The sequence below is a fragment of the Myxocyprinus asiaticus genome, chromosome 5, assembly GCF_019703515.2.
Source record: "Myxocyprinus asiaticus isolate MX2 ecotype Aquarium Trade chromosome 5, UBuf_Myxa_2, whole genome shotgun sequence".
NCBI classification, from domain to species: domain Eukaryota; kingdom Metazoa; phylum Chordata; class Actinopteri; order Cypriniformes; family Catostomidae; genus Myxocyprinus; species Myxocyprinus asiaticus.
In genome coordinates, this window is record NC_059348.1 from 9,756,959 (window position 1) to 9,782,153 (window position 25,195).

General features: G+C 37.5%; 1 protein-coding gene across 4 annotated transcripts; it reads right to left on the reverse strand.

Annotated features, from left to right (window-relative positions):
• Positions 1-760: 760 nt before the first annotated feature.
• LOC127440802 (gastrula zinc finger protein XlCGF57.1-like) lies at positions 761-18,617 on the reverse strand. 4 transcript variants are annotated; one of them, XM_051697716.1, is made up of 4 exons: positions 18,560-18,600; positions 17,334-18,003; positions 11,738-12,015; positions 761-6,401 (listed from the first exon to the last, which is right to left on the reverse strand). In XM_051697716.1, exons 3-4 carry the CDS (start codon positions 11,832-11,834, stop codon positions 5,218-5,220), a joined length of 1,281 nt encoding a protein of 426 aa, XP_051553676.1. In that variant the 5' UTR covers positions 11,835-12,015; positions 17,334-18,003; positions 18,560-18,600; the 3' UTR covers positions 761-5,217. The 4 variants fall into 4 exon arrangements, with proteins under 4 accessions (XP_051553676.1, XP_051553675.1, XP_051553677.1 ...); XM_051697715.1 differs by lacking the exon at positions 17,334-18,003 and having other exon boundaries at positions 18,560-18,617; XM_051697717.1 differs by lacking the exon at positions 17,334-18,003 and having other exon boundaries at positions 18,565-18,600.
• Positions 18,618-25,195: the final 6,578 nt, after the last annotated feature.

Here is a 25,195-nt window from a genome sequence, read left to right on the forward strand (position 1 = left end):
CCTATTGTTTTTCATTTACTTTATCAGGCAAGACAGGTGCAAAATGTGGCACACAACTTAAATGCAATAATTTTAATCTTTAATATAAATTAATAACTCAAAATATTTTTGCACCATTAAAAAACGCTTACTGTACATCAACCACATTATACAAAAAAGACAGATTTAACACTCATTTTAACTATTATATTTGCAAATAAAATGGCTTTAACCCTTTCGTTCGTGTCTGACGTCATCAACTGGCAATTTTTAAAATTCAAATCTGCTTTCCCGCCGCTGCTTCAGAGAGAGTGACTGGCTAAGCGCTTGTCATTTATATGTCTAAAACAGCTGCTCGAACAGTCTTTTCTACCACAGGAAATGTTCATTGTATTCAAATAAACACAAGTATTAAAATACAAGCTTCCAGCGCATATCTACAGCGAGAAAAACTATTACATTTCAAACGCAATGTTTTATTCACATGAAACATATTATGTTGTTAATTATTTTTAATAGTGAATCTGTGTATATATATTATCAGACAGGCCCTGTACTGCCATTTAAAAAAAGAAAAAAATCATGGCTATGTCGATAGCCTTTCACTAGTCTTCCCTTTCCCCCGGTGACAAGTGATGTCACAACACGTCACTTTTACCTCATACTCGCATCGGAGCTCGTCATCTATTTTACACACATCTTGAGTTCATTTGATTTATTTACAGTTTTATTTACACAACTGCCACAGAAAATACGTCTGGTTTAAAAAAGGAATCAATTTACAGATGAGGAGATCAGATAAATATATTTTTTAATTCTGATGAGGAGGGAGATTTTGACAATGAAGGAAGTGACACAGATGAGGAGATGCCCCCCAACCTCCAAGCCCTTGATGCTGAGGATGAAGATGCCTCACCCACTGCTCCTACACACTAAAACACACTTTTTGGGTTGAAAATAACCCAATTTGGGTTGTTTTACAACCCATGGCTGGGTCAAATATGGACAAACCCAACCGTGGGTTATTTTGACCCAGCATGTTGGGTTGTACAACCAACCCAACTCTATGGGTTGATTGTCTAAAATGTCTTATGGGTAGTGATAATTTTTTGCTAGGTTGCAACAACCCAATGTGTAGGTAATGTGTTTCAAGCTGTGTATGAAGGGTTTGAAAAGACCATACCGGCTTGATGTGTGTGGGCCAGATACGGTCCATATGACCTTTGCCGCTGCCAGAACTGAGCCATATGTGCCACAGTTGGCCCAGATGAAGCCCGGATATGTATGCTATCTGGGTATCAGTATTTTCTGCAGTTTTTGTGAATTTATAACAACTCAGGTTTGCATTACTTCAGAGAGTATGTTTCATATTTTACTACCTTCCATTATTGTAACTACAGACAAAAAATAGAAATTGTGTTTCATAGAGAAAGCATAAGTATATTTTCATTCTCAATGAACAATAAAACAGCAAATAAACCATATCCATTCATCCAATTTCTGTTCACAAATCTTTAAAAAATTACATTAATAGCTTTGTTTCAATAGTACATTAACATTACAACAATAAGATTAACATAAAGAGGCACAAGTATAAAAATGCATTATCAGCTTGGTCAAATTTAAGTCCGCAACCAGCTGGTGAAGATAGTGGAGCATCAAACAGCTAAAAAGACAGATATATATATATATAAATTATTAAAGTAGGTTTGTCAACTTTCTTCTTCATACAAACTCACATAACAAATGTGGTTCCAGCACTGATTATCATGACAAATAACCATGCAGCAGTCTTATTAAAGGGGACTCTGTTCCTGGGAGTTTGTAGACAACGGTCTGCAGAAACTCCCACACTGGTGCGCACTGCTTTGGGAAATGAATGTCCAAAACATAAAAAAAGCTTAAAACATGTGTTACCTGTCAGCTCTTGCACACGTGAGCAAAATAAAGCTTGTAATAAGTCTACACACCTTCCACAGACTCTGCAAGTTGTGTATTTGTAAAAAAAAAAGGAGGAGGAAAAAAAAAGATTATATCCAGTACTGTCCCGATGAAAATATCTGACTCCGCAAGACAAGACAGCAGCTGGATCCACACAAATCGTTATGAATTTTAAGAAAAGAGGTAATAAACCTGTATTGTCTACCTTAAGAATCAAAGATAATTTTTTTTATGAGATGTTTAAGCTGTTATGTGTTGACCTTGAAGCAATCCTGTTACCAATATTGGGGGACCTGAAAAAGTATAATAGAAAGCCTTCTTTCAATTAAATTCAATTTCATGGAGTAAAGAAATATCATAATTACATGAAATACTCTCTAATTTGTTTTTAATTTAGAGCAACTTTTGCAGTGTAATTTGTCTGTCATCATAAAATGAGCTCAGATATTTTATTCAAAGGATACAATAACAGGGTTGAAAACAGTAACAGGGTTGCGTGGACACATTACTTTTGCTGGTTGTCCTTACAGTTGTGCAAAGCATACTGTAAAACCGATAAAAACAGCCTGATCTCATAAAATTTACGTGCACATTACAACATTTTTGCAATTCAAAATATACGTGCTGTATAACACCTTTGGCTGCAGTTTTCCAGTGAAATGTCCAGCTGGGGGCGCCAAAAGTGAGTAAAATAGTGTTGTATTCAGACGAGGTTTTAAGGTGAATTTTAGATGGATGTATTTAAAACATACCTCCCTAACCTAAAACGTTTGCCTGAACCTAACCAATAGTGTTTTAAAATATAAATGAGACATTAAAAAATACATCCTTACCAAATCAAAGCCTAAACCTAACCAATAGTGTTTTAAAATATATATGAAACGTTTCAAAGACATCCTTACCAAATCAAAGCCTAAACATTTGCTTTATTATTATTATTATTATTATTATTAAAACTTAAATCCTATTGTCAGATAATAATTTTTTAGCCTACCAGCCATCCAGATCAGCCAGTCAGATTTCTTGCAAGCCAATTATTTATTGCATTTTACAAGTGGATTTGGCAGCCATGAGACAAATAAACAAGACTGTTATCAGGTTTAAAAGTGAACTGCTTTTTTTAAGAATTGTATTGCTTTACTATTTCCCCGGGCCTGAATGGGATACCATAGGTAGCAAAGAAGATGTCTGACTACCTCCTGAAAAATAGATACATTGACACAAGCTGCCAGAAGGCAGGCAAACCAGATTTTCCTGGGTGTGTGGAGCATACGTCAATAATATGAGAGCAGATCCAGTCTGCTGAGAGAACCAAGAAAGACCTCCAAGTAAGCTGGCTGGACCTGGCAAATGCCTATTGATCGGTTTCACATGAGTATTTCCATGTACCAGAGTGTATTGGGAGCTTGGTAGGCAGATTTTTTGGGGACCTGAAAATATGTCACACCAGAGTACACACATATGTACTGTCATATGAACAACCAGTAAGATTCTGAGTCTCATGAGCCTTAAATAACACCGTAAGTATATTTGGAGTCAATTAATTCAGTCAGCTCCAAGTGATTCAAAAGACTATTTGATTCACTAAAAAAAGAGCCGGCTTAATACAGACATTTATTTGTGAATCAGACAACACTTGTCACTCTTTATGTCTCGCAATGTATAACAGATTCAACAGAACTGGGTTATAAGAGTCATTTGTTTGTCTTTATGTCTCACGCTGTGGAATTAGTGGTGGGGTTGCTGCGCTGCTGAATAGTAGTGCAGGAAACCCCCTCAGAGTATTTAAGTTTGATTTTCTGCACTCATTGCCAGTAGAATGTACAATCGAGAACAGTTTATGGAAAAAAACATCATGAAAACCATTTGCTTCCTGTATTATAATTCAATCATTACCTGAGAATTTGAATGCGTGGTGATGGGTTATTAAAACGTACTCCCACATTCACTCGAAATCCGAAATCCCTTCTTCCTGATGGCATGAACGGTCATGAACATAGCCTTCATCTAGAATTACAGCTAACTGAGGCTACCGATGAGCAGTGGGAAAATTTGGGCCATTCTGTCTAAACATCAGAGACCTTTCTGACTGTAGGCCTACAGAGTCCCCTTGAGGACAAAACTGGAATGTGCTTAACTACTTATATAAATTGACACTGACGTTGAAACAACGGAAAAAGAACCCACCAGTGAGACTGCAAAATTCACTGGCCAAATAGAAAATTTACCTGCATATAGCGCTTGGTGAGTGTTAATTTCGGACCCTGGTTTGACAGTGCAGAGAGAGAAAACATTTTAATAAACCATTTAATAAACAAAGCTCACAATCTTTTGCTTGGCATTAATTAAAAAATTCCCAAACATTGACCCACTGTCCCCATATGATGACATAATTTTAAAGAAAACTTTTGTATGGTTATCAGGTGCTACTAGATACAAATTATAAAGGGAAATGGAAAATGCACACATCAATCTCGTCCAGGTCTCAGGAAGTTATAATGATTTTTGGAGTATGCATTTTAGGCATTTTTTCTGTTCCTAACCTTTGTGGTACTTTAATGTTTTTTAATGACTTTCAAACTTAAGCAGATCAAGTAAACTGTCTTAAGTTATATATCGTGTAGGTCTCCCTCGTGCCGCCAAAACAGTTCTGACCCGTCGAGGCATGGAACATAACATCCACATGAATGCCAGGACCCAAGGTTTCCCAGCAGAACTTTGCCCAGAGCATCACACTGCCTCTGCCGGCCTGCCTTCTTCCCATATGGCATCCTGCTGCCATCTCTTCCCCAGGTAAACGATGCACACGCACCCGGCCATCCACATGATCTAAAAGAAAACGTGATTCATCAGACCAGGCCAACTTCTTCCATCGCTCCATGGTTCAGTTCTGACGCTCACGCTAGCCTTCGCTCCCCACGCGCATCAATGAACCTTGGGCGCCCATGACCCTGTCGCCGGTTCACCGACTGTCCTTCCTTGGACCACTTTTGGTAGGTACTAACCACTCCATAACGGGAACACCCCACAAGACCTGCCGTTTTGGAGATGCCCTGACCCAATAGTCTAGCCATTACAATTTGGCCCTTGTCAAAGTCGCTCAGATCCTTACACTTGCCCATTTTTTCTGCTTCCAACACATGAAATTCAAGAACTGACTGTTCACTTGCTGCCTAATATATTCCACCCTTTGACAGGTGCCACTTAAACGAGATAATAAGTGGTATTCGCTTCACCTGTCAGTGGTTTTAATGTTGTTGCTGATCGGTGTAAGTGTTGTCCCTAAAATTAACATGCTCACAATGACAGTTTTGGACAATGCTTTTTTAAATGAGTCTGTAGATTACTTGATGAGCTGAAACTCTTCCCACATGAAGTGCAGTGGTATGGCTTCTCTCCAGTATGCACTCTCTCATGTGCTTTCAGGTTTGATGATGTATCGAAACTCTTTCCACAAAAAGAACACACGTGAGGCTTCTCATTAGTATGAGTAATCAGGTGTGCCTTTAGATGTGATGCCACCATAAATGTTTTGCCGCATTGATCACAGTTAAATGGCTTCAGTCCAGAGTGATACTGCAGATGAAGTGTGAGATGGCCTACTTGTGTGAAACTCTTTCCACACTGATGGCATGTGTAAGGCTTCTCTCCGGTGTGAATTCTCAAGTGATTCTTAAAATGTCCACTCTCTCTGAAACTCTTGCCACATTGAGGGCATGTAAAAGGCTTCTCTCCAGTGTGAATTTGCATGTGACGTTTAAGGTCTCTTTTAAATGCGAAACTTTTTCCACATTGAAAGCACGAGAAAGGCTTCTCTCCAGTGTGACGTTTTAAGTGACTGTTAAGGTTTCTTTTGTGTGTGAAACTCTTTTCACACTGATGGCAGGTGAAAGATTTCTCTCCAGTGTGAATTCTCATGTGACTCTTAAAGTGTCCTCTATCTCTGAAACTCCTGCCACATTGAGGGCATGTAAAAGGCTTCTCTCCAGTGTGAATTGTCATGTGACACTTAAGGCCTCTTTTAAATGTGAAACTTTTTCCACATTGAAAACATGAGAAAGGCTTCTCTCCAGTGTGACATTTTAAGTGAGTGTTAAGGTTTTTTTTGTGTGTGAAAGTCTTTTCACACTGATGGCAGGTGAAAGATTTCTGTCCAGTGTGAACTATCATGTGACATTTAAGGTCTCCTTTTTGCACAAAAGTTTTTCCACACTGATGGCAGGTGAAAGGCTTTTCTCCAGTGAGAAATTTTAAGTGAGCGTTAAGGGTTCCTTTTTGTGCAAAACTCTTTCCACAGTGAGAGCAGGTGTACGTTTTTTTGTCTCTTGTTTTTTTAGTTCTTTTCTGTGAGAAATTATTTTCAGTCTTTGAGCCACTAGAAGACTCTTCACCAATCATTAAATTATCAAATGTCTGATACTCATGGTGTTTCTCCTCCACGTCATTCAGTTCTTGACTTTCTTCTTTTACTTCCATTACATCTAAAATGAAGAGGGTAAATTGAGACATGTGAAAAGAGAAGTACAATTGAACCCCTATTTAATGCCAGCAAGCAGCAAAGGCAAAGTGTCTACTTTATGTGATCTTTGATATGCTGAAGTTTAGTTCTGTAATTCTCATGTAGATTCTGGTATTATTTGTTTGTTCAACTATATTTTTACCACTTCTATTATTTCCTGACTGCAGCTGCCAGGTCTAATTAAAGGAATATTCTGGATTCAAGTTGCAAGTTAAGCTCAACCTAAATAATTTGTTGATTACCACAAAAACTAAATTTCGACTCATCCCTCATTTTCTTTAAAAAAAGGAAAAATTGAGGTTACAGTGAGGCACTTACAATGGAAGTGAATGGGGGCCAATTTCGGATGGTTAAAAGGCAGCAATGTGAAGTTTATAATTTTATAAAAGCACTAACATTAATTCTTCTGTTTAAACTCATGTATTATTTGAGCTGTAAATTTGTTTAAACAGTAATTTTTTGTCATTTTGTGTTTGTTGACATTACATCGTCATGACAACAAAGTTGTAAAATTGGCTATAACTTTTAGCAGAAAAGGCAAGTGATTTTTATCACACTAAAACCATGTTCAAATGCATATTGTTTATGTCTTGTGGCTATACTTTTGAAACAGTGAGTATTTTAATGTTTAAAAATTGGCCACATTCACTTTCATTGTAAGTGCCACACTTTTTCATGGAGGGACTATTCAACAGAGGTGGGTAGAGTAGCCAAAAACTGTCCTCAAGTAAAAGTACAATTACTTAAAAAAAAAAAAAATCAATAAAAAAAAAAAAATAAAAAAAAAAAATTACTCAAGTAGAAGTAAAAGTACTAACATAAATAATGACTTGAGTAAGAGTAAGAAAGTATCCAATTAAAAGAGTACACAAGTTGTAACTCATTACTTTCACAAATGACATAATAGATGTTAACTCCCCTATATTCCATTACATAATACACATTTAACATGTATTACAGAATTATTATTATTATTAATGGAAATTCTGTCATCATTCGCCATCATTTTGTTCCAAACCCATATGACTTTCTTTCTTCCATGCAACACAATAAGGAGATATTAGACAGAATGTTTGCCTGAGTCACGATTTACTTTCAGTGAATGTTTTTTTCCTCCATATTTTGAAAGTGAATGGTGACTGAGACTGTCAGTCTCTAACATTCTGTCTAACACATTTTGTATTCCACATAATACAGAAGGTCATATGGGTTGGAACAACATCAGGGTAGGGAAATGATGACAGAATATTAAATTATGGCTGAGCTATCACTTTAAAGGGATAGTTCACCCAAAAATGAAAATTCTCTCATCATTTACTCACCCCATGCCATCCCAGAGTGAATGACTTCCTTTCTTCTGCAGAACACAAATTATGATTTTTAGAAGAATATTTCAGCTCTGTAGGTCAGTACAATGCAAGTGAATGGATGCCAAAATTTTGATGCTCTAAAAAGCACATAAAAGAATCATAAAAGTAATCCATAAGACTCCAGTATTTAAATACATATATTCAGAAGTGATATGATAGGTGTGGGTAAGAAACAGATCAATATTTAAGTAATTTTTTGCTAGAAGTTATTCTCCCAACCCAGCAGGGGGGCGATATGCAGATAAGAATGTGAATCACCAAAAACAAAAGAAGAATGTGAAAGCGATCTGTTTCTCATCCACACTAGGGGTGTAATGGTTTGAATTTCTCATGGTTCGGTTTGTATCATGGTTTTAGGGTCATGGTTTCGGTACGGTTTGGTATTTGCTTTGTTCGGAAAAAAAATATTACTCCCAAATCCAAAGAATAATCTATTTGGTAAACACTTCAATAGGTTTGCCCTTAAATAACACTATTTTTTTTACAACCCCAATTCCGAAAAAGTTGGGACAGTATGAAAAATGCTAGTAAAAACAAAAAGGAGTGATTTGTAAATTATATTTACCCTTTGCTATATTAAAAGCACTACAGCTACACGTTTTTACCTTGTGAATTTCCTTGTTTTTTATGTACAGTAATTTCAAATCAGATGATTGAAACACACTCCAAAAAAGTTGAGACAGGGTCAATTTAAGACTAATAACAATTTGACGAGTTGAAATAACAAGGCAATGTGAAACAGGAGATGTTAAACAGGTGAGGCAATTGTGTCATAGTACTGTATACTGTTTAAGGAGCCTCCAAAAACAGCCTAGTCCTTCAAGAGCAAGGATCGTTTGAGACTTGTCAATTTGCCAACAGATGCTTCAGAAAATAATCCAACACTTTGAGGACAATGTTCTCCAAAGACAAATTGGAAGGATTTTGGGCATTTCACCCTCTACAGTGCACAATATAATTGAAAGATTCAAGGAATCTGGTCAAATATCGGTGCGTAAAGGGCAAGACGAAAACCTCTTCTGAATGTGTGTGATCTCTGATCCCTCAGACATCACTGTCTTAAAAAAATGTCATTCATCTGTAATGCATATCATAAACATGAACATGGGCTTGGGATTACTTTAGTAGCCTTTGTTAGTCAACACTATTCACCGCTGCATCCACAGATGCAAGTTAAGACTTTACTATGCAAAGCAGAAGCCCTACATCAACACTGTCCAGAAGCGCTGCCGACTTCTCTGATCTCGGTCTTATTTTAGATGGAAAGTATAACAGTTGAACTGTGTTTTTTGGTCCGACGAGTCCATATTTCAAATAGTTTTTGAAAAACACAGCCATCGTGTTCTCCAGGCCAAAGAGGAAAAGGACCATCCAAGCTGTTATCAGCGTCAGGTCCAAAAGCCAGTGTCTGTATGGGCCAGGGGTGTGTCAGTGCCCATGGAATGGGTAACTCGCACATCTGTGAGAACACTATGAATGCAGACAGATATGTGCAAATTCTGGAGCAACATATACTGCCATCTAGCACCGTCTTTTCCAGGGACGTCCCTGCATTTTCCTGCAGGACAACTTCAAACCACATGCTACCCGGATTACAAGTGCATGGCTGTGTAAGCAGAGAGTGTGGGTGTTAGATTGGCCTGCCTACAGTTCTGACCTGTCTCCAATTGAGAATATGTGGTGCATTATGGTTAATTTTCATCAGGGTCCAAACAAACATTTTCACTAATTACTAAATCAACATTTTAACTAATACGCTACATGCATCGACATAAAGTGCATTTCAAACTCAACTCAACATTTATTCAATATTCGGAAGCTGTACATCACTATAGAAGGAATAACTTTGCTATTAAAATGCATACGAGATGTTGTGATAATGCTCCTGGAGTATTTTTCTCATACGTGGAAATCCCACATGAACACCCCAAGCACTTTAGTTATTTTTTCATGTCTGTCCGAATTAGCACTTAATGCCTGCTTAAAAATGGAAAGGAGTGTGTGCACTTTCGGCTCACCTGTGGCTCTTTCCCTGGGTGATGTCGGCATAAAAGATTAATCGTGTATCAATGTATTACTATGATGGCATTTTAATGGCATTAATCAAAGTGCATTATTGATGCTCGCGATAGATTACAGCCCCGAGAGGAAACAAGAAGAACTTGCGTGTGCTTTTTAAACCCTCATGTGCATTATTGACATATATTACCAGTATACAGCACTCGTGTCGAGCAATGTCTGCAAACAGTGCCTGTTTTGTAAACGTCTTTTGACCATAGCTGTTGTAATTGACTGCAAAAAGAAAATGTTCCCAGAAAGGAGAAACGCAGGGGGCTTCTCTATCAGCGGCTCTTTGTCATCAAGTTGACACACTGAAACACAGGCAGAGTGAATCCATCTAGATCCATTCAGGTGCATTAGCGGAGGTTGTAACTGTGCCTGTCTGTTGACGCTTTGTTTTCTTGACCAAAACTTGTGCTCCAGATGTGTCATTAAACTTGACGTGAACCGACCGCGGTGCCAATGCTTCCTGAACCGTGGGTGGAGAACCGTACGGTTCGTTTTTTTTACCGAGAACCATTACACTCCTTCTAAAGATATTGATTTAACCACTAGAGTCTTATGGATTACTTTTATGCTGACTTATGTGATTCTGAGCGTTAAAATGTTAGCACCCATTCACTTAAATTGTATGGACCAAAAGAGCTGAGAAATTCTTCAAAAAATCTTCATTTGAGTTCAGCAGATGAAAGAAAGTCATACACATCTGGCATAAGGTTGAGTAAACAATGAGAGAATTTAAATTTTTGGGTGAACTATCCCTTTAAGGGCTCTTGTCAGACCTGGATGAATTTGTCAATAAGAAGAGAGGTTTGGAAACATTTCTAGTAATTATTACCATGAAAACTTGAACAATGTCCCACAGGGACATTATATATAATGCTGAAATATAAACCAAAGCAAGATCATGCTTTATTAATGCCTACTTTCACTATTTCATAGATTTTAGTTCTTAGTTCAGCGTAGTTACAGTTTTCGGTGTAGAAAGAATTTAGATCATTAGTTCTGGACAGCAGTACCACCGCTCCCTAAACACAGAGTATGCAGCCTGTGTAGGGGACCAACCCCGGTCGCGCAACATATGTCTCTTTGCCATATGATCGCCTTGCACCCGCACATTTCTCACACGTTCACCACGCTGTGCACGAGCAGAAATGCTGTCTGTTCGCAGCCCAGTTGTCAATTATATGTTCGGCAGAGCAAAATGCGTGGATGTTTACATGGATTTATACAGTTAATCAGCCCAAAATAGCTGCGATAGCTGCACGGGTTAAATGCGTAAATACTGCTTATGACATGCAGCACCCGGGACAAAGTGCACTGATATACTGCTGCAGATTTAAAAATGTACACTTAAAAACTGATAGTAAAATGAAGGCATTGCATGACGAAACTATTATTTTTTCCACTGTGCGGAGCGAAGAAAGTATTTCACTTTGAAGACCTTGATGCTGCAGCAGTGATAGACTCGGCTTGAGTGACAGTCTGTGACAGCGTATGCAGCTGTGTGAACTTCCGCTGTCATAAAAGTCCCATTCAATAATCTCTCAATAAATTATACATTAATTAAAATTAAACCCAGTAATGTAACGACAGGAACACCACCCATTGTAACGAAGTAAAAGTAAATTTTTTCAAAAGAAATTTACTTGTGTGAGAGAAAAAAGTACCTAAAAAGTAATTTCTTTCCAAAAAGCAAATGTAATGGAGTAAATGTAGTGCATTACTACCCACCTCTGTGATTCAAAATACATTTTTGTGGTAATCAATATTATGCCACAAATGCTGTCGATTAAGCTTAACTTGTATTGAACCCGGAATATTCCTTTGTTCCTCAAATGACGAAGAATCAAGAATGAACACCAACCTCTTTGTTCCTCAGTATCTTCATGTTTAATTCTGCATGATTCTGTAATACTGATGTCTTCACTCTCCTCTTTAAACTCTTCTTTAACACACTGCATTTTAGGAATCGTGTCAGTAGACTTCAGTGGTTACACTTGGAGTTGTTCCTCTTTATAAACCACTTTTTTTCTTCACTTGTCGGATGACGGAAATAATCACAGCATTTATTGGTGAATTGCTGTGGGAGTGTCTTCACTGCAGGGGTGAATCATGATTGCTGTGTGGTATGGAGGAACAGATCTGCAAAAAAAAAAAAAGAGGGACCAAATTCCTTAATTTGAACAATAACACCTTTTGTAGAAAATTCCATTACCCTGTTTTCCACGTATAACCATAGCTAGGCCTTGTAATGTACAAATGGTAGTCAACCAGATTAAAAAAAACAAACAAAAAAACAAATCACATTTATTGTCACACAGCCATATACACAAGTGCAATGGTGTGTGAAATTCTTGTGTGCAGTTCCGATCAATATAGCAGTCGTGAAAGTGATGAGACATACCAATTTACAATAACATCAAATTAACACAACACAATTTAAAGTCTAATATACACATAATTACACTCAACACAATATACAAATAATAACATACACTGTACAGTATACAATACACACAATATAGATACACATTATTCAATAAAAATAAAAAAGTATATATAGTAGTATATATAGAATGTACAGTAGGTTATGTAGATTACTGTAGATTATGCTTAGTACTGCTGCAATCACCCCGTGAATTAGTCATTAGCAGCTTTACACTGCTAAGGGGTGCTATAACTATATATTTAAATAGGCCAGAGCTGAGCGCCTCATTCAGTTTGTGGCAGTATTGCTTGTTAAGCTTGTTTTGCCAATCGACATAAAAAAGATGAAGAATAACATGCTCAAGTTCACCACCACATTTATTTGCTGGAGGGACGCTGCAAAGGAGATGCATGATAAACACTTTCATGCAACATTCAGTGTTCACGAGGACACCCACGCATAAGAGTTATTCATGTGCATTTTATTAATTCACATTTCATTAGAGAGAATTATCATTTGTGAGTATGTTTATACAGTATACACGGACGTTGTGAGTGAGCATCATTAGGCAGCTTATTCAAAAAACCTAGGTTAAACCAGGTTAAGACCTGTGCTTTTTTCCCCGATAGGTTAGCCCATATTTTCTATTTTTAAAAAGGATTAACAAATATGAATTAATTAATATATATGTATCATTGTGTCATATTATGTTACATTCTCCTGGCAATAAAAAGAAAAGATGAACAGAATTTTTCCACATGGTCATTATTTGTATAAAATTTGTCTAGTTTGAGTTTCATACTTCATGTAATAACCAGAAACGCTATAAAGTTCAAAACTGTTGGTTACATGCTTTGTTATTCTTTATCTAGTATTTTATTAGTAGTTAATATTTTAATATTAATATTTGTTTACAAACTGCATTACAAGTGTTGCTGCAGTGGCAAGTTGTTCTTGCGGTGATCGGAGGGGCTAGGTGAAGATCGGGCCATGCAGAGGTATCTTTGATTTAGGTAAGGGCTGGGAGTGCGGCTGCCGCTGTGAGGCAGCCTAGCGCCCTGTTGAATGCTGAGAAACTGTACTGTTAACTTAGAAATGGCGTGATCAGTCTGTTAAATTGGGGCTATGTATTATGAGGGTTCGTATCCACCTTTTACTGAACCCATTTTTCATCCCATCTCACTTCAGCGAAGACAGACTCTTCTTTTAATAAACATTAACAAAATATTTAAAAGTGTTTTGTGGAGACATGTTTAACTTGTGAGACATGTTAAACAATTTCCTGTAACATATTTTAGTGCATTATTAAGGACTTTTTCCTTAAAACTTTTTTAAACGTACATACGTTTTAAACACCCAGAGCATCAGCGATTCACACCTTACTATTTCCCTTAACTCAAGGGGGGATGAAGCTGTTTAGATCTTCTATTTGAGCTGAAAACGTGCTGTTTGAGGGGGTTGTAACACTGTTTCCAAAAGATTCTTGAAGATTTGGATGTTTCGATTTTCACCAGGATCTTTGGATCTGGACAAACCGGAAATATTACAAAAATTAAAACTTGAAATAAATTTACAGACCAGACTGCATCTTGTGTCAGTGGATTCGTATTTCATTGCAGTGGCAGGGACTCACATGTTGCCAGGCAAGATCAAACGTGATTGATTAGAAAAATATATTTAAAAGTAATAAAATAAAAATAATAAAACATACTATTTTATATGAGTCAAAAACATACAGCTGCAATTAGCTAATTAATTGTTTTAAAAAAAAGAATGAAGACACAGTTAACTTAAGCAAGGGCTAAAGAGAATCAATTTTTTTTTTTTTTTTTTTTTTACTGGTTTATATAAAGCTCTGAAAAAAATAGGAGACCACTCCAAATTTTTCTTAAAAAATGGCAGCCATTCCATTCCAGTGTCTGTTGAATTCCAACACAAGCACACCTCATTCTACTTAATGAGATACTGATTAGGTTATCACCTGAACCAAATCTTATTTAATGAGGAAAAGTATAAAAACCACTGCTGTGGTCATCACTATCCTCTTGCAATAGGACAAGCTGGATGGCAAAAACAGTGCTAGTAGTACCTCAAAAAATTATTGGAATCAAAAAATAACTATTGACCATGCCAAAAGAGTTGAAAAGAAAAGTTTTCAGTGAGGAAAAGAAGGGTTCAATTCTGGTTTTACAGTGAGCGTCAGGTTGTTTCCATCCTTAAAATTTCAAAGACGGTGGTTCATAAGAACAAGGTCAAGCAGCAGACATTGGGGACAACAAAGCTACAGACCGGAAGAGGGCAAAAACGACACTCCACTGACTGGGATGACCGCCAACTCCTTCGAATGTCACTCAACAACCATAGGATGACATCAAGTGACCTAGAAACAGAATGGCAAATGGCAGCTGGGGTGAAGTGCACGGTGAGGACGGTTCGAAACAGGCTCTTAGGGGCAGGGCTGAAGTTGTGCAAAGCTAGAAAAAAGCCCTTCATCAATGAGAAGCAAAGAAGATCCAGGCTGAGGGTTACAACAGACCATAAGGATTGGAACGTAGAGGACTAGAGTAAGGTCATCTTCTCTGATGAGTCCAATTTTCAGCTTTGCCCAACACCTGGTCGTCTAATGGTTAGACAGAGACCTGGAGAGGCCTACAAGCCACAGTGTCTCGCACCCACTGTGAAATTTGGTGGAGGATCAGTGATGACCTGGGGGAGCTTCAGCAAGGCTGGAATTGGGCAGATTCGTCTTTGTGAAGGACGCATGAATCAAGCCACGTACAAGGTTATCCAGGAAGAAAACGTTCTTCTGCTCTGACAATGTTCCCCAACTCTTGAGGATTGTTTTTTCCAGCAGGACAATGCTCCATGCCACGCAGCCAGGTCAGTCAAGGTGTGGATGAAGGACCACCGGATCAAGACCCTGTCATGGCCAGTCCAATCTCCAGACCTGAACCTGACTGAAAACCTCTGGAATGTGATCAACATGAAGATGGATGGCCACAAGACATCAAACAAAGCCAAGCTGCTTGAATTTTTGCGCCAGGAGTGGCATAAAGTCACCCAACAGCAAAGTGAAAGACTGGCAGAGATCATGCCAAGATGCATGAAGGCTGTGATTGAAAATCAGTGTTATTCCACCAAATATTGATTTCTGAACTCTTCCTAAGTTAAAGCATTAGCATTGTGTTGTTTAAAAATGAATATGAACTTGTTTTCATTGCATTATTTGAGGTCTGAAAACACTGCATCTTTTTTGTTATTTTGTCTAGTTGTCATTTTCTGCAAATAGATGCTCTAAATGACAATATTTTATTTTGGAATTTGGGAGAAATATTGTCAGTACTTTATAGAATAAAACAAAAATGTTCATTTTACTCAAATACATACCTATAGGGGGCCTGGGTAGCTCAGTGGTAAAATACGCTGGCTACCACCCCTGGAGTTCGCTAGCTCGCTAGTTCAAATCCCAGGGCGTGCTGAGTGACTCCAGCCAGGTTTCCTAAGCAACCAAATTGGCCTGGTTGCTAGGGAGGGTAGAGTCACATGAGGTAACCTCCTCGTGGTCACTATAATGTGGTTCGTTCTTGGTGGGGCGCGTGGTGAGTTGGGCGTGGTTGCCACAGTAGATGGCGTGAAGCCTCCACACGCGCTATATCTCCGTGGCAACACGCTCAACAAGCCACGCTCAACAAGCCACGAGATAAGATGCGCTGGTTGACTGTCTGTGACTCCTTTTACACTGAAATGGACAATTAATCAAAATAAAATTGTGATATGTCCTTGCTTGATTATTAAACTGCAAATGGATGCAAATTAAACAAATGTACAGTCTGCATGTACTGCGCGGTGCAAGTGAATGTGTGAAAATGCTCGTTTGCTGAAAACAATACATTTTCTGAGCATCACGCACTGTGCTTGTTGGAGAGGACAGACAGAGCACTCATTCACTATACTGAGTCAGCAGCGGTAAGCGGTAAGCGGTTGGCACGTGAGACACGCGAGAACTGACACATGTGTGTCACACCCGGAAGAGCAGCGCTGTTTACAACTGAGTAGGAGGAATGCTGTACAGAAGCTTCGTTTGTTTTGGTTTAGATCTGTATTTGTATCTGTTTGTTTACTCACAATGGCGCGTTTGTGTGCTTATCCTGGATGTCTCAACCAAGAGAAAAACGTGAGATTACGCCCATAACATGCCAACGTGAATTCAACACACGTGAGACGACGTGTACGCAGCGCTCTTGTGAATGCGTATACTGCTGCTGGCCGGAAGCGATGGTTTATAGTTAAAAAGTACTTGATTATTGATCTTTTTCCTCTTAAAAAGGCAATCATGATGCTTTAGAAGACATTAATTGAACCGCTGGAGTCGTATGGATGACGTTTATGCTGACTGTCTGTGATTTTTGGAGCTTTAAAAGTCGGATCATTATCCACCTGCATTTTAAGGACCTGCTGAGATATTTTTCTATTTTTCATCAAATGTGTTTGAAAAAGACACACACATCTGGGATGGCATGAGGGTGAATAAATGATTAGAGAATGTTCATTTCTGGGTGAACTATTCCTATAAAAGTAACATTCCCCAACTCTCCAAATTGTTGAAAATAGAACACCCGTTTCACCAGACTCGCGCTTGCTACGAATTGTAGTAAAACGTCTTTGCGATCTGGCACTTGTCAGTAGACAAAAGGTCAGAAAATACAATCATCCAGAACATAGATGAGCCTTCTAATTTTACATACACTGTAAAAAAAAAAAAAAATCCTGTTGTTTTACAAAAAATAAATAAAACACTGGCAGCTGTGGTTGCCAGAATAATTATGTAAAAAATACAGTAAAATTTAAACAACTTTACAGAACAACCTGTACATTTTACAGTTAAAGCAGTAGTATTTCACATGACCACGATGGCACTGTAAAAAAAAAACATTACATTTACAGTAAAAAAAAAAAAAGAGTCATATACTTGATATTAAACTTCAAAAACTGTAAAAATCTGCTTTTCACTTTATAATGTATTGTTACTCACCGTAAAAATTACAGAAGGGCACATGATGACATGAAGTGGATCAATAGAGGCTCTTCCAGGAGCAATGACCAATAAACATGTAGAGACAATGCTCAGTGTCACTCACACAAACACTAAACACTATCAGCGTAACACATGTGAAATTAAAATAATTCAGTAAACATTAAACTACATCAGATATAACACAGAACACCCCAATGTACGTAACTGATATTAAAAATAAGAAGAAACATAACTATTCCCATAAAATATAATAAACTGGGTCACGCAGGGAGTTCTGGGAATGCCCGATTATTATTTTTTTTACCGTAATTTTAACAATAATTTATGTACTCTCTTGTTAAACATAATATAAATTTTTTACCATTAATTATACTGGAAAATCATACTTTTTACATCTACAAATATAATTTCTACAACAGTTTATTGTAAAAACTACTGTATTGTCTTTTAAAATATATTAAAACATTTTACTGTATATTTTACAGTTAATACTCGTTAATCAAGTAACATTTTATTTCTGTAACATTTTTACAGTCTTTTACCATTAAAATTACAGACATATTTTACAGTGTACTATTCAAAATAAATATTATGCAGTTACATTACAGAAGCTCAATGAAGCACAAACGTCAGCTAAATTAAAGATCCAATCTTCAGGGAAGTAGACCTGTGCAAAGCAGGAGGATTGAAAGGTGTAATAGTGTAATAATTATTTTTTATTATTGCAACTAATCTTTTATATTACTTTACACTGTGATAAAAACAAAATCAAGACAGAGTTGCATATCTAACCAAATCCACACAATACAAAGACAACATATTCACAACACATTTGACTGGTTAACAAACAATAATAAAAAAAAAAATGCCCTTCTTATGAGGACTGAACACAAGGACTGCTGTGTGATAGCAGCACTAGAGTAAACTCACTGTCTATGGCTCGTTCTGGTATTTATTGTCCCTTTATGTGTAACTTCATTTTTACTATTTAACAGTATCCTATTTACCTTATTTGTCAACTATACATTTTGTGTTTTTCTCCTGATTATGTAGTGTAATATTATTTTGCACCGTCTTTGTTTTATATGCAGCTCAGCTGTAAACGCAGTTTTTAACGCATATTTAGCCATACGAATGTACAAATATGTGCCATGCCAAGAAAGCACTTAAATAAATAACAAACGCGTCACTTTTAAAAGTACTTTGCATTTGAAAACACAAACCTTACAGCAGACGAAGGAGCCTCTTCCTTCCTCTTTTCTTCTTTTGGTTCATTGTCGGGTTGGCGCCATGAGCACATACCGCCCCCTACTGTGCACTGTGTATCCAACATGATGACTGTAGTGCGATCTGGGCTGTTGTGTGTTTAGCTCCACAAGACTACACCACTCAGGGTGTTTGTCAGTCCTATGTGTGTGTGGAATTTTTATGTTATATAAGTACCATTATAATTCACACTGTGTTGTGTCGAAGTCTGTTCCCCCTATGTTTCCCCTTTGTCGAAGTCTGTTCCCCCTGTGTTTAATGTTTAACTGTGCTACGGGGAACACTAACCGGGGAAACACAGGGGGAACAGACTTCGACACAACACACTGTTATATTTGTTATATTCATGTTTTCATCAAAAACTCCGCAACTACACTGCAATACATTCTATCTTCTAACCAACAGCCAGCTCTACGATTACATATCTGTGTAATTTCCTTGCAAGCTCTTGCCCGTTATCTTCCTTTCCGCCGAATAATGTTCACATTTTAATATAACATGTTCCACATTTTGTAATTCTCTGCGTACACAACATCTGCCTGTATCATGTTTGCCTTTCAAGGTGCTGCTCAGCCATGGCGTCAATTTGTTGCCTAATTCACCATGGGTTCCCACAGGCATTTCCTATAGTTTCTAATAATAGCTTTGGATTTATGAGTAAAATAAAGTCTGTGGTAAACATTACTTGAGGACATGTGGGCATTTTCTTCTACACCATAAATAACACACACTCATACTGTACTTAAAGCTACACTATGTAACTTTTTTTTGTTGTTGTTGTTAAAAACAACAAAATGCTATTTATGAGAGAGTGCAACAAAAATCCATCTTCCAAACCATGTCTTTACCCAAATACACTCTGATAAACCTATAATAAAGATTTCTATTTTAGAGCTGTCGGGATGGATTTAGCGGGAAATTGCATACATACGTCATTCACCCGTGCATGTCATATCATATCCATACACAGAGAAAATAAGTTCCGGCTTCTGTAGCACATGTATGGTGTGGGAGTAGCTGAAGCTGAAAGTTTGTTGTCACAAGGAACGAGAAAATTTGACCATGGATCATTCAAAATGGCAAACTTCCAGGGAATCACTTTGTAAAAAGAAAGAAACCCCGAACAGAGCAGTCTACAAGCAAAAAGGGAAAGCGTCAGAGTGCGTAATAAAACTCGAATCAACATCGGTTTGGCTTTTCAGATGTGTACAACTCTGAGATCTGAAAGGATTTAAAAGTGACCCAGAGATGGCTTTTTTTTTACACAACAGGTAAGATATTTTATTGATGTGGTTTATGTATAGTTGTGTAATCACACACACATCTGTGTGTAGTGAAATACAATAATTATACTGTAATCAGTGCAGAACTTTTCACTTGCTAGCACACGTGTGTATTTTTCTTTATTACAGCAATAGTTTATATAAATAAATCCTTTAGTCCTAGGCTTGCTAAGGACATGTGATGTTGTGAAATGATGTTGACCACTGGTTGGTAACAATTACAATATATAAAATATAGCTGCAAGCAGCGATGACGGGCCCAAGCACTACGGCGCCATCACCACCTGGTGGCTTTAGGAAAACTAAGCATGGTGGCTGCATGCATTTGGGAGGGTAAATATAAGAGGACTTTTTCAAAGTCACACAAAGTGTCACATTTCCTGTTGTTAGTTGGTGGTGCTATGGCCGTGACCCATAATAGCCATATAAATGTGATCAGCCCCTATTACCAAACATACAGCTGAATTTTTCACTCAGAAGATATAAGGAAATTCCTGTTTCACATTTTTACCCTTAATTTATTGCGTCACCATGGCAAAACTGTTCGATATATCAAAATTCCATTCGCAGTTTGGCATCTTCAATGTCTTGGCATAATATGCCTAAATTTGGTGACAGTCACATGATTCCCCTAGAAGGAGTTTTCAAAAGTTCAGGGCCTGCAATTTTCAAAAAATTCACATTCAATCCAAAATGGCAGACTTTCTGTTGGGCGGAGCTAATGACTGTAATTTTGAAAGTTGTCCGGCTTGATGAGAACAATATATGTAGCAAGTTTGGTGATCGTAGAAGAAACTAACCTACACAACTTTTGTCAAAAGTTGGTGCTACAGAGCTCCCCAGCCACGCCCATGTGTTACAATTTTCCCAGACCTAATGGCTGACAACTCTGATATGTGTGCAAAATACCATGAAAATTTAAGCATGCCAAGTTCCTCAAAAACATGTGAATATACATAAAAAGGAATTATGACATTTAATACGTTGCCATGGCAACACTATTTAAGATATCAAGAATCCCTTCAGAATTTTAAATCTGCACTGTCTTGCCATTATTAATTTTTTTGAAGCAATTCAGGTTAACATAATAGGGATATTTCAAAGTCTGTTAAAAGTGACACACTTCCTTCCGCCAGTTGGTGGCGCTATGGCCGTGACCCACAATAGCCACATCAATGTGATCAGCCCGCAAGGACAAACATTTGGCTAAATTTCTATGTAAAATCACACCATGCATGCAGAAGATATGAAGACACTTCCTTATTCCATTTTTTTATGTTAATTTATCGCTTCGCCATGGCAACACCATTCGATATATCAAAAATCCCTTCGCAATTTAGCATCGTCAATGTCTTGGCACGATGTCACCCACATTTGGTACCTGTAACATGAAATCCCTGGGAGGAGTATATCAAATTCCACAGCATGCATTTTTCAAACAATCCAAAATGGCCAACTTCCTTTTGGGCAGAGCTTATGACTGTCAGCACAAAAGTTGTCCGGCTTGATGAGATCTATATGTGTACAAAGTGACTGTAGCTCAAAAGGGATGTGCTACAGAGCCCCCCGAACATGCCCATGTTCTAGGTGGTGCTGCAGAGCCCCCCTTGCATGACCCCACCTGCAACTTTGCCAAGCCCTAATGGCCAACGACTCTGATGTGTGTGCAAACTTTCAAGAGTTTTCACGCATGTTATGTACCCCAAAAGTACCGAAAACCTTGAAAAGAATAATAATAATAAAAAAATAATAATAATAATCCTTAGAAGAACAATAGGGCCTCGCACTTTCAGTGCTTGGGCCCTAATTAGTTACTATCGTGGTCTATTTGGCCAGAATATCCTGCAGTTATAAAAACTTTACAACGTTTGACTTTATCAGACTAGCAATCATTATGTCTTAATGTTAACAAACGTTGCCTAACTTTTGTAATGTCATTTATTTCAGAACATCAGTGTTTCCAATAAGTCAAAAGTTACATAGTGTAGCTTTAAAACTTGACTTAAAAAAATAAAAAATAAAATATATATATATGTTGCTTCAATATGGCATGGAAAATGTCCATGTGTCCTAAAGTTATGTTTACCACAGACCTTATTTTACTCATAAATCCAAAACTGCCATTATAAAAACCCATAGAAAAATTCCAAGGGAACCCATGCTCATTTTTTGGACTATAACCTGATAAAGGATGCATTAAGTCCTGTATGTCCAAATTTTAGAATAGTCCATATCACCTCTTCTCTTCTATTCTTATATTGTCTTATATTGTATGTGATCTCTCATACTGTTGGCTGAACATTAATGTCTTCCTAATTTACATATATTAAATTCCCTTTGCCATTTATTTAATATAAAATTCTTGAAGGGTTAGTTCTCCCAAAAATGAAAATTCTCTCATCATTTACTCACCCTCATGTCATCCCAGATGTGTATGACTTTCTTTCTTTTGCAGAACACAGATGAAGATTTTAGAAGAATATCTCAGCTCCAGAAATCACATAAGGGAAACATAGAAGTAATCCATAAGACTCCAGTGGTTAAACCAATATCTTCAGAAGCGATATAATAGGTGTGGTTGAGAAACAGACCACTTTCACTTTTACATCTGAAAGTCACATGTGGTACCTGTTTTGTTTCACTCTCACATCTGAAAGTAAAAGATAAAGTGGAGATTTCGAGTAAAAAAAAGGACTATTAAGTAGGGATGTGCCCGAAGCTGAATATCTTATTCGGAAAGGCACGAATAATGACTTCAAAACAAATAACTGATTCATCCGAATAATACAAAAAATATTTGTATGTCTGATTATCCAAGAGGCACAAGGATAAAGCGACATTTTAAATAAACATATTCAAAATATTTCTAAAATGTAAACCGTATGAATGAAAATGTGTCATGGGGGGTGGAGGAAGACAAAGGACCCAAAAGCAGAGATGACAGTTCAAATGGATTTTTTAACACAAGTTCTCAATGTCAAGGTAAGGTGCACCCGGTGCCGGCTGCAGAAGGCAGAGATCCACTGAGCCGCTATGGGATAGTGAAGAGTGTGTTCGTATGATGGGTGTGTGTGTTGTGGAAGTCAGGAGCAATACGAAGAGAGTCCATTAAAGCTGGTTGGGTGCGAAGCAATGCCCAGATGATATACTCCCCCGAGACAAGGACAGAGACCGAGGAATCCTCCTCCACATGAACTGGGCACCGAACTGGTGAGGGAGACGGCAAACGGGAAGGTAACCACACCTCTTAGACAGGTAATCAACAGACAAACGAGCATGCTCCAACTACACAAGAGAGCACAGTTAACATTGACAGCTAACAATAAACTGGCAAATAAAGAGGGGAAACACAAGGAATAAGTAGGGAGTGCAATCAGAGTGAAGCAGGTGGAACGGGTGAGTAAATCATTGCCGGGATCATCATCTCCCCGAGAATGATCAGCGTTACCATAGAAACGCTGATCACTCTTGCCGGCTCCACCTGTGAGACACGAGGGAGAGATAAAACCAAACAACAGTATGAGCCAGCACAAACTCACTGTAGCCCCCAGCTGTTGACAGAACTCTGCCCAAACTTGTGACACAAACTGGGGGCCTCTGTCAGAAACCACGTCGACCGGGAGGCCATGAATATGGAAGACGTGATTAATGACCGCTATCGCTGTCTCCCTTGCTGAGTAGCAGACTCTAACGCTGACATGGAACAAAGGCCAGGTGTTGGAATCCTATTAGCTAGAAAGCTTCTGACATGTAACACAAACATATTCTCACCAGGACTTAAACTCTAAAATTTGAGACAAACCTTTGATTCTTTCTGCTGATTTCAGACGCTGTTTGTTTCAATTGGCGTTTGTAAACTGTGCATGCCGAGTGAACTTGTGAATAAATCATGCCCTGCCTGATGGTACATCTGTAAAATTAGACCACCATCTAGTGGTAGCTGCTTATATTACACAAAGTTATGTATGGATCGTGCAAGGCAAAACCAGCGGAAAGGAAGTCTCAAAATTCAAATAAATAACACAGAATAGACACAAAAACATGTCAATGAATGCACGTGTGTCACCTGATCCACAAATGCACATTCAATGCTTCACAAGAACATTTTGTGTTTCATTTGGAACATATTCATTTGGTTGCATACACAAACTGTGGTTTATTTGAACAAAAGTGAACATTTATATTCACAAATATGTCTCTATTTGTACAAATAGGTGCACATTAATTTAATAATAAATTACACAGACACAAGTAAAAATACTTTTGTTTAAGGCTAATAACACGCATTTGTTAATTTTTCCCAAATTGGTGGGTAGGTGTGCCCACATTATGGATGAATTTAGGACTTATTCATTGTTAGTTGTTTGTGTGTGGGGCGGCCATGGTAAAGACAGCAAAACAAAAGTCTCAAAATTCAAATAAATAAAACAGAATAGACACAAAAACATGTCAATGAATGCACACGTGTCATTTTGTGTTTAATTTGGAACGACTTCCTTTGCTTAGACACACAAATTGTGTTACATTTATACAAAAGGGAACATTTGTATTCACAAATATGTCTCTATTTGTACAAATCGCTGCACATTCATTTAATTCGGAATTTGAAAGGCATTTGTGTGTTGATAGAAAGATGCATGTATAACATTTATCGAATCTGTGGATAAGTGTTTACGCATTTGTGAATCATTTTCAGACTATATTCATCCCATACAGTACAGCACATTGAAGAGACTGTATGTCTATCCCTCACAGCCTCATTGTCATTCCCATCAAAAAATCAAGGATGGCAGGCAGGCAGGACTGGAACTTTTGCGTTAAAAGACTTTCATATGTTTCTTGTTATTATTCTTATTCTTTTTTTTATTGAAATACAAAATCAATAGACACAACCAAAAATAAATTCAGGTAACACTTTATTTTACAGTGTTCCTTAGAGTACTAATAAATAATGTAATTACATGAAATATTATGTACTTAATATGTAATTAAGTTTTGGAACAGCATGTACTTACACGTTATATGATTAGTTACAGTATGTGTAACAGACAAGTATTATCACATACAACAGGCCTGTCTTGTTACATACCTATTTGATCAATAGTTTCAGTTAACTCACTAGTACACAGCTGAATACAGGTAATAGCTTCATAATTACATTAGATTAACACAATATAAAACAGTATTAATCACTGTAAAATAAAGTGTATCTAGGCTGTACTTAAGTGTACTTCAAGTGTAACTACACACCTTAAGCTGTGCTTACATTTAAATTAACTCACTACAGCAGAATGCTTGTTGTAATGGCTT